The 12,313-nt window shown below is 41.9% G+C and overlaps 1 protein-coding gene across 1 annotated transcript; it reads right to left on the bottom strand.

Moving 5' to 3' along the window:
* Positions 1-4,257: 4,257 nt before the first annotated feature.
* F2RL1 (F2R like trypsin receptor 1) lies at positions 4,258-10,557 on the bottom strand. Its single transcript, XM_030467490.1, has 2 exons — positions 10,365-10,557; positions 4,258-6,157 (listed from the first exon to the last, which is right to left on the bottom strand). Exons 1-2 carry the CDS (start codon positions 10,435-10,437, stop codon positions 5,052-5,054), a joined length of 1,179 nt encoding a protein of 392 aa, XP_030323350.1. The 5' UTR covers positions 10,438-10,557; the 3' UTR covers positions 4,258-5,051.
* Between the last annotated feature and the right edge of the window lie 1,756 nt (positions 10,558-12,313).

Below are 12,313 nucleotides of genomic sequence, written 5' to 3'. Positions count from 1 at the left end.
ACTGAAGTGTAGGTACTGGAGACTTGCTAACATCTTAGCTCAGTCATGACAGGCGTAGACCACACAGACCTTGGCAGCCCCAAGCTCTTTTTTGTTTTTTGCACCATACAAGCAAACCCAGCACAGCTATGAACCCACTTACCTCCATTACCCACTTGCCTCCAGTATCGTGCATGGAATAGATGTGTCTTCCCTCCTTCCTCTGGCCACTCAAGAGCAGGAACATCAGCAAAGCTGGCTGCAGCTTTAATGACTGTAAAGCTCAAGTCACACCAGCTAGCACTGGAGAAGTAAGTCCTGATGGATCCAAAGGAGTAGTCACAGTGCCTCTGCACAGCAATCAGTGCATCCTTCATTATCAACTTCATTATATTTTTCCATTATCAGAAGCATCTTCTCCTCCTTTGGCCTAGATGACAAGGAGCTGACTATGGAGTCAGCCTGTTGTACTGGTCCTGCCAGCAAACAATGCTTGGAGAATATTCATCTGCAAGCCTATGGGAGGTTATCCTTCCCCCCAAAAAATGCAGGTAACACATACTGTCCTGTCTGGTTTTTAATCAAAATGACCATGACTACTGTGTTCTTGATGAATTTAACATTGTTGCTGCTTATTAATAACGTTCAAAGCACCCATGACAGATCAAACACACCCATAACAAAGCATGAATCTGAAAGAGCTGCTATGGGAGGCAGACATCACACTGCTTGAATCCTAGGACTACTCCATGTCTTCACACCACAGTTAGTCAGAAAAAATGAATGCTAAATTTTGTGGACCTGGATGGTATTCATGGAGGAGTTCTGAGAAAATTCAGGGACAAAATAGCTGAATTTGTGGCAGAATTGTATTAGCTCTTGCCAAATCATACTTGTATCAAGGGAGATGACACTGTAATAAGTAGTTAAAATAAAGTCCTGAGAAATCCAGTGAAATTTGGCCCTGTGAGCCCAGTTTCTACACCAAGCAAGTCATGAAGACTCTAAGAAGGGACATCACTTAGGAACCTCTGGATATTTCTGGGAAAAGCCATCACAGGTTTTGTGGTGAAGAGAAGTCTGGGCTTAATATCCTTGTAGAGTTCTTGGAAAAAACCAGATGCACATGGAGATAAGTGCAATCCAGCAGATCCAGGCTAGCTCAATTCCCAAAAGGCTTTTGACCAAATTTATTGTCAAAGGCTTAAAAAAAAACAAACAAACAAAAAAAACAAACCAAAAACCTAGGCAACCATCAAATAAGAGAAGTCCTCTTATGGAGAAATAACTGGTGACAAGAAACACGAGGTAGCAGAAAAATGGTCATTTTTTACCGTGCTAGTTACTCACCAGTGCAGTGCTGGACTTGTACTGTTTGGCATACTCATATATGGTTGGAAATGGTTGAGTAGTCTTGAGGAACAAGACTTTGCTGATAACACAAAGTCAATCAAGACAGTAAGGACTTAGGCAGGCTACAAAGAATTGCACAAGAGCCTTGTAAGACTGACAGTGGATGAATGGAGTATAAATAACTGTAAAGTGAGATACGTGAGGGAAAAGCATCTTATCTTGACATACAGAACTATGGTTTGCAAAATAACTGTAACCACATAGGGGAGAGATAGAGTTAAAAGCAGCTGTCAGAAAACATCACGTCAGTGCTCAGAAGCAGGAGAGAAAAGAATTTTGAATGTTAGGAGATACTGGGAAAGTAACAAGGAGCAAAACAGAAGTCATCGCTCCATGGCGTAACTACTGTGTGTAGCTTGGTCACTGTGTATGGGAATTGAAAAGGCTCAGAGAAATAAGATTATGACTGAATTGGCTAGGATTGCTAAACACAGAAAGCAGCTGAGAAAGAGGGAAAATAATACTGGCCTACAAACCAAGTGGATAAACAAGACAGTTAGAGACTTGTTCACATCCCCTTCTCCTTAAGAACCAGGGCTCATCAAATAAGGAGAGGATCCTTGCCCAAAACAAATAAAATGAGGTTGATTTTTCACCCAAAAGGTATTACTGATGGTACCATCTAAATCAGACTAAAGGAAACCCCGCCTCATGCTGAAACAAATGGATATTGGAAAGAGTACTATGGAAGACATAGATATGTGCCTGCACTATTTTTACTGCCTCCAAAGTACATGCTTGTAAAGCAGCAGCTTTCCTCACAGATGCCAATGAGCTTAGCTCCCCATCTACATATGCCTCCTTTTCCTTAACTTCAGAGCACATTTTATCAGTAACATAGCAGAGCATTGTTGCATGTGGTGCAAAGCAGCCAACTTCCCTGGCCACATCTTAAGATGTGGCTGGTATGCTGGTGAGGTGCCTGGTGCAGGACTCCTGCTGTTTTCTGACATGTCTGACACCTATAGCTGTCTTGTTTGGCTCCAAAGGCATGGATGAACGCTTCATCCTGGGTGAGCCTGATGGACCCTCAGTCTGAGCCAGTGGACTCATTCCCACAGTCACAGGTGGTTTGCTCCTTGTTGCTTGGGGGCTTAGGCAGAGGCTCTGCAGCTCCTGTTCAACTTGCCTTGTAGTTGCAGTGTCAGCCAGTACTGGTGAAAGACACAGTCTGACCCCTTCTTTTCTGTTATCCTGAGCTCATCCAGCAAACCAGCCAAATGCTGTTCCAAGTCAAAAGTGAACTTTCCTCCCTCCTCTTGGTTTAACTTTAACCCAGGACAAATCCGGCCCACCCCAAGGTCACACATGTGTGTGACAGTACGAGGAAAAACTGTGACCAAGCAGTAGTGGTAGGGGAAAGACTACTGTTTTAGCTGCAGGACATGCTTAAGCTGTTTGTGAAACCATGACACCATGCACATGAAGTACACAGATTCCAAATCCTCAGTGCTTTCATGGATATTGTACTGATTATTTTTGTAGCATCCAAACCTTAAGTCAGCCACATGCGGTGAGTTTCTTGTATCTCTTGATACAAGATCTCTTATTTGAATTACAAAGCTAGCACTGTGCAGGAATATATTTATTGTTAGCTGAAGATGACCACTGTTAAACCAATCAATTCAGCCTGGGGGTACAATCCCATAAAAGGTTTAATCCATAAAAGGGTAAGTTCCACCCTCCTGGGCTACAAGTTCTTGCCCCATACTAACTGACTGCACGGGCACACGGTTGCAAATTCAAGGAATTGATACAACCAAGTGAACAATCAACTTGTTCATGGCAAAAAAATTAAACCTGCATTGTAAATTCTGAATGAGGATTTGCAATGCAGCTACAGATGGGAAAATTTTCTCACAATTTGTTCTTGTTTCAACGATAAACAAAGAAACTTACTGAAGTTCCTCCTATCTGTAGATTACTCTTCATTGCACTTGGCTTGCAGCAGACACACTTGCAGCACTAGAAGATACAGATTCGAAGAGCAAGTGTATGCTTGATGAAATTCTTAGTACCAGTTCTCTCCTTTCTTGCCAGGCCACACAACAGGTGCAAAGAAATATGTCCTTGCCAAAGACACAAACCCAGACAATACCACTAAAATAACAAAGAAATAGCAAAAAGGATGTTAATCTATCAAAAAGAGAAACTAGACTAGAAAGACCTTTCAGCTCCCAGTGAACATAGTTTGATACAATAAGCTTTACTGACATATTTGAAATGGCATATTTCCTATCTATATAGCATCTATCTTGGAGTACTTTTGGGACTGAGAGATTTTGCATTTGTTTGTGTTTGTACAGACCCACCTATGCCTTAGTCTCAGGTCACTTGGGTGCAAGTTCAATGCACAACTTAGTGAAACCTCTGAAGACTAACTGTTTTAAAAAGGCATTTAAATTCTATGACCAAATGTATTCCTATCAGCTATTCAGATGAGAATCACATATGATTTCTTATTCCTAAATTGTCACAAATATTCTGATTAACGGAAGAGGATTGAAGATATTCTAGAAATCCACTGGCGCTGAAGTTTGCTATCTTGTTACTGTGTTCATAGCTCATTATTCCCCACTAGTTTTGAACTGTTTGGTTTTAGGTATCTGCTAATAAGAAAATGGAACAGTTTCACTATAATGAAATGTGTCATTAGGTAAATTTTACTTATAGCTACAGCTGTCAGACTTCTAATTCACTATTAGGAATAATATCTTTGTTAGCTGAAACCAGGAGAGTTTAACTACTCAGCATTCTGAAGAGCATGTAGAAGGATAAAAGGAAGCACCCAACTCAAAATGTGTTGTAAAAAAAAAAATCTTATTTATGTATCTCAAAAAAATACACGGCACATTATATAAAAATCAAATAGCTATTAATCAAAACTTTGTTAAATATATCCCCATTTAAGATCATGTATGGGAAAGTGTTAAGTAACAGTGTATAACCTCAACTAACATCTCAGTGCTAGCTGCTAGCTGTCAGCTCAAAAGGGTAACCTTACAGTCTTCTGCCTGTTAGAATTTACAACATGGAACAACTTGGAAAATAATATAAAACTACATTATACTAAAGCCAATAAGCAGTCATGTTGCTCAGCCAACAGCAAGATGGTGAAATGGATTCTCTTTTCTTTCTCTTGATGGTTTCAGATAATGTTCAATGGAAGCAGGTACAGAGAGCAAGCTCCTACATACAGAGTCTGTTAACATACAAAATCTGTTAACATACACAATCTGTTAACATACACAACCTGTTAACATACACAATCTATTCAGCTGTTTAATACACTATGGTTATAGCAAAACAAGATTTATCTGCTAATTAAATATACTAGCAACACTATATAACATTACAGTGGCATACGGCTTTTTTACAGCTTCAATATTGAATGAAAATGTCTTTAATGATGACTCAAAGTCAGCAGTATTTTTGCAGAGCATCAGAAATGTCAATTTTTTTCCAGTATAGTGGGAAGATTTATCTGTTTACCATTTGTATACAGGGTAAACAGCTGACAGTTCTGAAATCCAGGTTTAAAGATAATTAAAAAGCAGATTATTTCTTCATTCTTCGTACTTTTATACAATATGACTCTCTTGTCACTTACACCCTTTTAGGAGTAGTAATAAAAGTTCACCTTTCTTTTCGGATTAAATTCAGTAGGTTGATTTAGTGGTCCCATTTGAGCTTGAAGAGTAAGAATTTGACTTCTTGGGGTACCTGTTCGATGACAGAGACACCTGCATTCTCCTTGTAGTTCGCACACTCCGGCAAAGAAGAGCATTTTTAAGATTGTCTCTGAAGTCTTTTGAAATATAGTAATAGATGAATGGATCAATACAACTGTTCAAAGTAGAAAGACACAGTGCAGTTATGTATGACACATACAGATAGCTCTGGCTGTAGGCTTTGAGGAGTAAATAGTGCACAACAAGTAGCACATTGCTAGGTGTAAAACAGATGAGATACATAGACAGGACAGCAATAATGAGTTTAATTGCTCTTTTTCGTTTCTTCCCAGTGCTTACATCTGAGATGGAAGCATTCAGAGTCTTAATCATTAGTATATAAGCAACAGCAGTGAGGAGAGCTGGGATTAAGAAGAGTCCAATTGCAAGTGAGAGGAAATAATTGAACATGTCATGAGCCAAAACATTTTCAGGCAACACATCATGGCAGGTAGTGATGTTAAGGTTTGAAATGTATACTGTCTGATTAACAAGATACAATGGAATGGTGCCTAGCAAAATCACTATCCAGATAGCAAGGGAGATGCCCAAAGCAATTTCAGATTTTTTTCTGGAATGCACTATGGGGTTTACTACAACCCAGTATCGTTGCACACTGAGACATGTTATAAACAGAATGGAACAGTACATATTTCCATAGAAAAATCCAACAAATACTTTGCAGAGACCTTCACCAAATAGCCAATTATTGCCATTTAGATGGTACGCAATCTTCAGCGGGAACCAGACAACAAAAAGAAGATCTGCTAATGCCAAGTTAACCATATAAATCACAGCTGGATGTTTCTTCTTTGTTCGGAAAAAAAACACCCAGAGGGCCAAAGCATTGCTTGGTAAACCAATGATAAAGACAATGATATAGACAATGGGAAGAAAAACTGTAGTCAGCTTTCCTGTGAGGGCATTTGCTGCAAATTGATCCACTTCATAGAACTCTTCTGAGGCATTATTTGCATTTGGAACTTTCCGGCCAGCAAAGCTTCTTCCTTTTGAACTGCCAGTTCCACTACTCTCTACCAAAGAAAAAAAAATTAAGAAGTTGCTGTTACTGAAGTACAGATTTTTTGTCCTTTTGTAAACTACATATCACAATTTATTCTGAAGAATTAAAGCGGGCACAGTCAACAGAAAAAAAATATGACTGATTTTCAAACACTTTGAAGGTTTTCAACCCTTTGAGTTTTTTCTCCAAAAGACAACCTATATATTCCAGGATTGTATCATGAACTAAAATGCTTTTCCACACCACCAGTGGTATTAAAAATACCTTGTTAAAGTGGCTGTTGCATGCTCCTATCATCTAAACAGTTAAGACTGAAAATGCTTTAGTACCTCAGGGCACTATTATCCTTTCACATGTCATTGCCAGACTGCCCAGGAGCTGGGACTCATAAAACTTTGCAGCAGGCTGGCAAAGCTGCAGTAGATGTTTCCTCAGTTTTAGATGGCATGAAAATCAGGTATGCACTAAAAAAGAGCATGCCAGCCCCAGATGAGTTAGACCTGAAATATCAGAATGCAATACCAAAACGTATGCACTGTTTTTTTAGCTCCAAGGAAAGATACACGTTACGTGGCACCCGAGTTGAAATCTGAACTGACTACTGTGGTGCACAAAGATGCCAACACGTCCAGTCTTCTGGTATCTCCTTCCAATTCACACCCAAGGTGTTCACACAATCTCTGCATTTTCTACTCAAAGTGCTAGGTGGTAAGCTGATAGCTATAGTTGCTTCATAAACAAAAAAATTATCACTTCAAGTTTTGATCTTCCTCTTTGAATGCCACAGGGACTTAGAGATTGTATGGGCAAGCCAGACATTGCTGACTGCTCTGTCTTGTAGGACAGATTTCAGATACCTCAGACCAGAAGACCCCAAAACTCCCTCGAGACCCAACACAATCCTTTTGTGCTATTAAGTGAAACTAGATCTGCAGATACTGTCCATGAACTCCCTTTGTTAAAAAATGTCTGACATCTGCCAAGCTAAACTGAAGAGACACAGAACTTGACTGTGGGATAACTATTCTTAACCTTATCTCAATTTCTATCAATATTTGTGGATTATTTTAGCCACAGAAAATCCCAATTGGATTACAAAGGAGTCTTCTTGAGCACACAAGACATGAACAGTACTGGAGGATGGCCCATTTGCTCCTCAAAAATTAATAGTTATGATACAGTTAATTTTGTTACATTTGATACAATGAAAAACGCTTACATTTTAAAATATAAGTATTACCACATGTAGATGTGTAGATGTAAATAGATATGTAAATATACAAGTATGCATGTTTTCCACTAGATTCTAAATATTAGCACAACTGTTCTTCGCAGATTATCAGAGCAAAAGCCAGATGTACAGAATCAGCATGCAGTCCAGACCCCACGACCTTCTAAAAAGGTGTACAGAAATGCAGCATTTATTGATATTCTTTGGAGTTTGAATTAAGTTACCCTCTCAAATTAACAAGGATTTGACAAGCTCTAGTAACAGACACCTTTCACTGGAAATCTGAGGTGTGTAAGAAAACCTTTTGCCAGTACAATGACATGTACAAACCTTTGCAGTAGACTGCATAAAGACTGAAGTCTGTATTATAACAACAAAACAAGTCCTAAACAAAATGAATGGCAAACAGTATTTTTGGCCTATGTGGTGTAATTGCAACACGGCAGAATGATACAAAACCTGCTCTTAGATCTTCAAGCCACATGATTATGTTAGTAATACTGTTGAAAACTGCAGGCTTTTCTCATATAATACCGAATTCCTAGGTCCCTAACATGAGCTGTGAATATCAGAGGACATAAAACCAGCTTGAAGAACAGCTTACAGATAGCTGTAAGCTACAGAACATCAGATAATTTAAATTACGTTTAGCTAAGCAGGTTTATAGCTTGGCTGAGAAGAGATCCTGGAAATGCTTGGAAGCTGACCTTTTATTGTAAGCTAACAGCAAATAGCAGAACACCTTAATAAAGCACAGCGTACAGTGCTACGTTAAGAGAATGTTCATCAGTAAGTAGTTAACTGTATCAAATCATAGTCATACTATTTGTATTCTGTTCCAAAGACTTAAATTATTGTAGAAAACTGGTAAAGCAAATACTACCACTTTGTTCTCATTAATGTTTCATGAACAGGTATCAAGCAATGATTGGCAATTGATATTTACAGGTTGGGTGGAAAAAAAAGTCAAAACCAAACCAAACAAACAAAAACCAAACTTTCACCAAGAAGCAAGTTAGTTAGTGTTAGTGACACAAAGTGTTAGTGTGACACAAAAGAGTAACAGCTATAACAAAGTGGATTGACAGACATGCGACCCACACACAGGACTCAGTATTTCAAGAGTGACAGAACACAGACAAAAAGTTTGTGTTATTCTATTTTTTGAAAGACATAATAAATCTAAATGGGTAATTTCAAAGACAAGTCTTGCTTTTACAATAACTTAAAGTATTTCCCGACCAAAAAGTGCTGGGCAGCTTTTGTCAGCCCAGCTGGCACCAGCATAGAGCATCCCGTTTCTCTCTGCAGTTAACACTTCTTCAACCAATCCTTTGTTAGGTATGTGCATTTTCTACATCCTTTTATTACTCTTTCTGTGCTTGCAGCTTTCCATTACAATAGAGTGCTTTTCCAAGCCGAGTTTCACCCCGCCTGACTCACAGACAGAGAATGCAGTTGACATGCTGATCTGCCCACGGGAAGAGCTCCCTTGGCATCGTGAGGAAGATGTACTCTCCTCCCACCATAGAAGACTTTGTTTCAAAGGTATTTAAACACCTTGTCCAGAAGATACAAGCCACTGCATACCAAACGAAGGATTATGCCTACCCTGCAGACACAAACGAGACAGCAACCGCATTAGGTAACTTAGGTCATGGTAATTATATCAGAACAGAAGTAAGGTTAAGGTTACTCTGGCTGCTTGGATCGGGAGCCCACATTCACCACAACCCCATAATGATATTATGTCTGTTTGAAAACATCCGGACTCATGTCTCCCGACTTACAGCGCATCTCTCTTGGTTGGGATGGCATCACACTTACAGTTCACTTCATCTCCCTACTCCAGATGCCCAAACACGGAACTAGAACTTTTAGACAAATTACTCCCTCAACCCAGGTGGTTCCTGGTGATTCCAAACGATGCCCTGTCCCTCCGAGTCAGATAACCAGGGTGTTAGGAGCAGCCTAATACCGTAAACTCAGCTCTGAACAACAAACTTCGCACCAATTTAGTATCTTTTTTGAGAAAATGGGAGCTGCTGAAAGCTTAGCTTAAATCTTTGAGCATATACTTTTACTATGCAAATAAGCTCAGGATGAACAAATACAGAAGTACACAGTACAAAGGCATGCGTAGATATGACAAAGAGGTTTACTATAAAAGGTGGTGAAAGAAGAAACTTAAGGCAGTAAAATATTAATATGAAAAACTGAGTTGTTTCGGCTTTTTTGTTGTTTGTTTGCTTTAGTTTTTTTTCTCCAAACAGTAGAAAAGTTCAATGAGCAAACTATGAGCTACCAAAGACGAAATTAAAATCAAATCCTAGCTTTTAAGAGTTTAAACAAAACCAAACAAAGGAACAAAATCAAAACAAAAACAAAACAAAGAATAAATTTTAAAAAAAAAAATAACAAAAAACAAACCAAAACAAATAAACCAAAACAACGCGCGAACACGGTCTTTAAGGCTTTTTATGTTTATATGCAGCTTTTATGCGGGTGGCTGGCGGAGGACCAGGCCAGGTACAGCACCAGTGCGGGTGAAGCCAGGCTACGCATGCCAGGCAGCTCTGTGCGCAGGGCCGCCCCGCAGCCCTCTCCGCCCGCTCCTCGCGTCCCACGGCTCCGAGGGGCGCTGGAAGCCCTCCGAGGACCGGCTGCTTGCCCGTCGAGCTGCCCTGCCCGCGGGTCCCAGCAACTCCACAACCGTCGGTCCGAGTTTTCCGAACTCGTTCGCCTAGACCACTCCGGGCTTCGCGCACCCCAGCCTTGGTTCGGAAACCTGCTCTCCAGCACGGCTCCGTCCCGCGCCTCACCCGCCTAGAGCCCAACCCGTGCTGCCGCACCGCTCCCCGCCGAGGTACCACCGCCCTGGATGAGGGGTACCCGCAGAGCCCTGGGAGGCCTCGGCCGTGCCCAGCTCATTCCAGCCAAGCCCGTCCTAGGACCCGTCGGCAGCAGCTCGCACTCCTCCCCTCACCTGGGAGAGCGGCGGCTCCCAGCAGCGCGCAGAGCAGCAGTGGCAGCAGGTACAGCCCGCGGCGCCCAGCCATCTTCCCGCCGCGCTTCAGACGCCGCTGTCTCTCGCACGCCCGACCAGTTTCACCTGATACCTGTGCTAGGAGGGGGCGAAGGGCGCGGTCTGGCCGCTAGCGACGGGCGGAGCCAGGCCAGGCCAAGCCACCTCCCCCACCGCCGAAGGGCTGTGGGGTTGCCCCTAAAATGGCGGGGTGAGCTCCCTCGACGGGTCCGCTCCACTCGACTCAAAATGGCCGGGGCGTCCCCTCCCCTCTGAAGGGTAGGGTTGGATTCGCATCCCGGCTCCGCAGCTGATGGGGCCAAGCAGGTGCAGCGCGTCTCGCCTCTCTTCCTTTCCCCCCCCAGTCTTCTCTCCCCTACAATCTTCTCCCCTCCAGTCTTCCCCCCCCCCAACCTTTTTCCCCCAGTCTTCTCCTCCCCAACCTTTTCCCCCCAATTTTTTCCCTCCAATCTTCTCTCCCCTCACTTTCTCTCCCCCTCTCTTCTCCCCCTCTCTTCTCCCCCTCTCTTCTCCCCCTCTCTTCTCCCCCTCTCTTCTCTCCCTCTCTTCTCCCCTCTCTCTCCCTGATCTCCCGGTCGCAGGTCAGAGGCAACTCATAGCCGTGTTTCCCGGTCGGAGCTGGATAAAGCTGAAGCGTACGGATGTTGCCGATCGCGTTCGTGGGAAAGCATTGCTCTTCCTGATTCATAGTGTGTAGTTTGTGTGTGCCGGATTTTTTATTCTTCATTATACTATTATTTTGACAGACTTGCAGGAGAACGTGTAGTGCTTACTTAACCGTAGTCTGTGGTACTCCGTTGCTGTGACCCAGAGTAAGAGAGGGCATTTTCACTTCCCATCTTCTTTTAAAACTCGGATTACACTGGCTTCGGTTTGCTTAGGCTTTTTTGCAAATAGGTACTTCAGGAACAAAATTAAACACAACGTAATGACAGCAATGTTTCCCATTTATCCATACAAGTATGAATTGGTTTTGTGTCTGTAAAATCAAGAAAGCAACTTAACACTTTCCAAACTGGAACCGTGTTCAATTCTGGTTCACACTTGGTACTTACATGGGTAATTCTCCCTCTGCTACAGGTAGTCTGCAAAATGCTCTTTGTTCACTTGGTTCAGTTGTTGGGTTTTGTTTTCCTTCTTTGAATGTATATTGCTTTGAATAGAAAAAAATATTCTTTTTGTGGGCATGAAATATAACTGTGAGTTGTAGAGGTCAGTCTGCATTGTTCCCATTTTACCGATGGAAAATGAGGAACAGAGAGAGTGTAAATTCCTTGGGTGTCAGAGTTGACATCAATGCCTCTCTTTTTTGATTTCTTTGTTGTACTCAAAGCATGGCTTCTGCTTGTCATCTACCCAGCTTAGACTGTTCACAGATTTCTCATCTTAGTCTCAGTCTCCTTGCTAAGCCCTAGGAAAGTCATAACCAATCCCTCTCACACCCTCCCTTGTCTCTGTCTCACTTGCAGTGATACTGCGTTTACTTTACCATTAGAAAAAAGCTTCACGGGTACTTAATCTCCTGCTACTAATCACCTTGTCCAGTGAGTTGAAGTCTTCTCATCTGGCTTTTTATCTAATCTCCCTTTCAAACAGGCATGTACATATGTGCTGGCTACCAGTCTCTACAGTGATTTCCCTCTCAGATCTCTAGTACTCATAAGTGATTAGTCCGTCTCTCAATTGGTTCTGCTCTAGCTGGTGCTCTCCTGCTAGCACTGTATCCCAGTTTTCACTGTTCATTTTCTCTTTAGGTATTCATAGAATCAGAGAACCATTAGGGTTGGAAGGAATTTAAAGATCAAGATCCAACTCCCCTACATGGGCAGGGACACCTTCCCGAGACCTGGTTGCACAAGGCTTCATCCAACCTTAAACACTTACAGGGA

This window comes from Calypte anna, chromosome Z, assembly GCF_003957555.1.
Source record: "Calypte anna isolate BGI_N300 chromosome Z, bCalAnn1_v1.p, whole genome shotgun sequence".
Lineage (NCBI taxonomy): Eukaryota > Metazoa > Chordata > Aves > Apodiformes > Trochilidae > Calypte > Calypte anna.
This window is presented reverse-complemented; position numbering and strand designations above follow the sequence as displayed.

Bases quoted from the DNA above. Each gene is read 5' to 3' on its own strand.
- F2RL1 (XM_030467490.1), bottom strand. From the start codon at position 10,437: ATGGCTGGGCGCCGCGGGCTGTACCTGCTGCCACTGCTGCTCTGCGCG. The intron at 6,158-10,364 runs GTGAGGGGAGGA...TTTCTTTGGTAG, and splicing joins GGGAGCCGCCGCTCTCCCAG to AGAGTAGTGGAACTGGCAGT.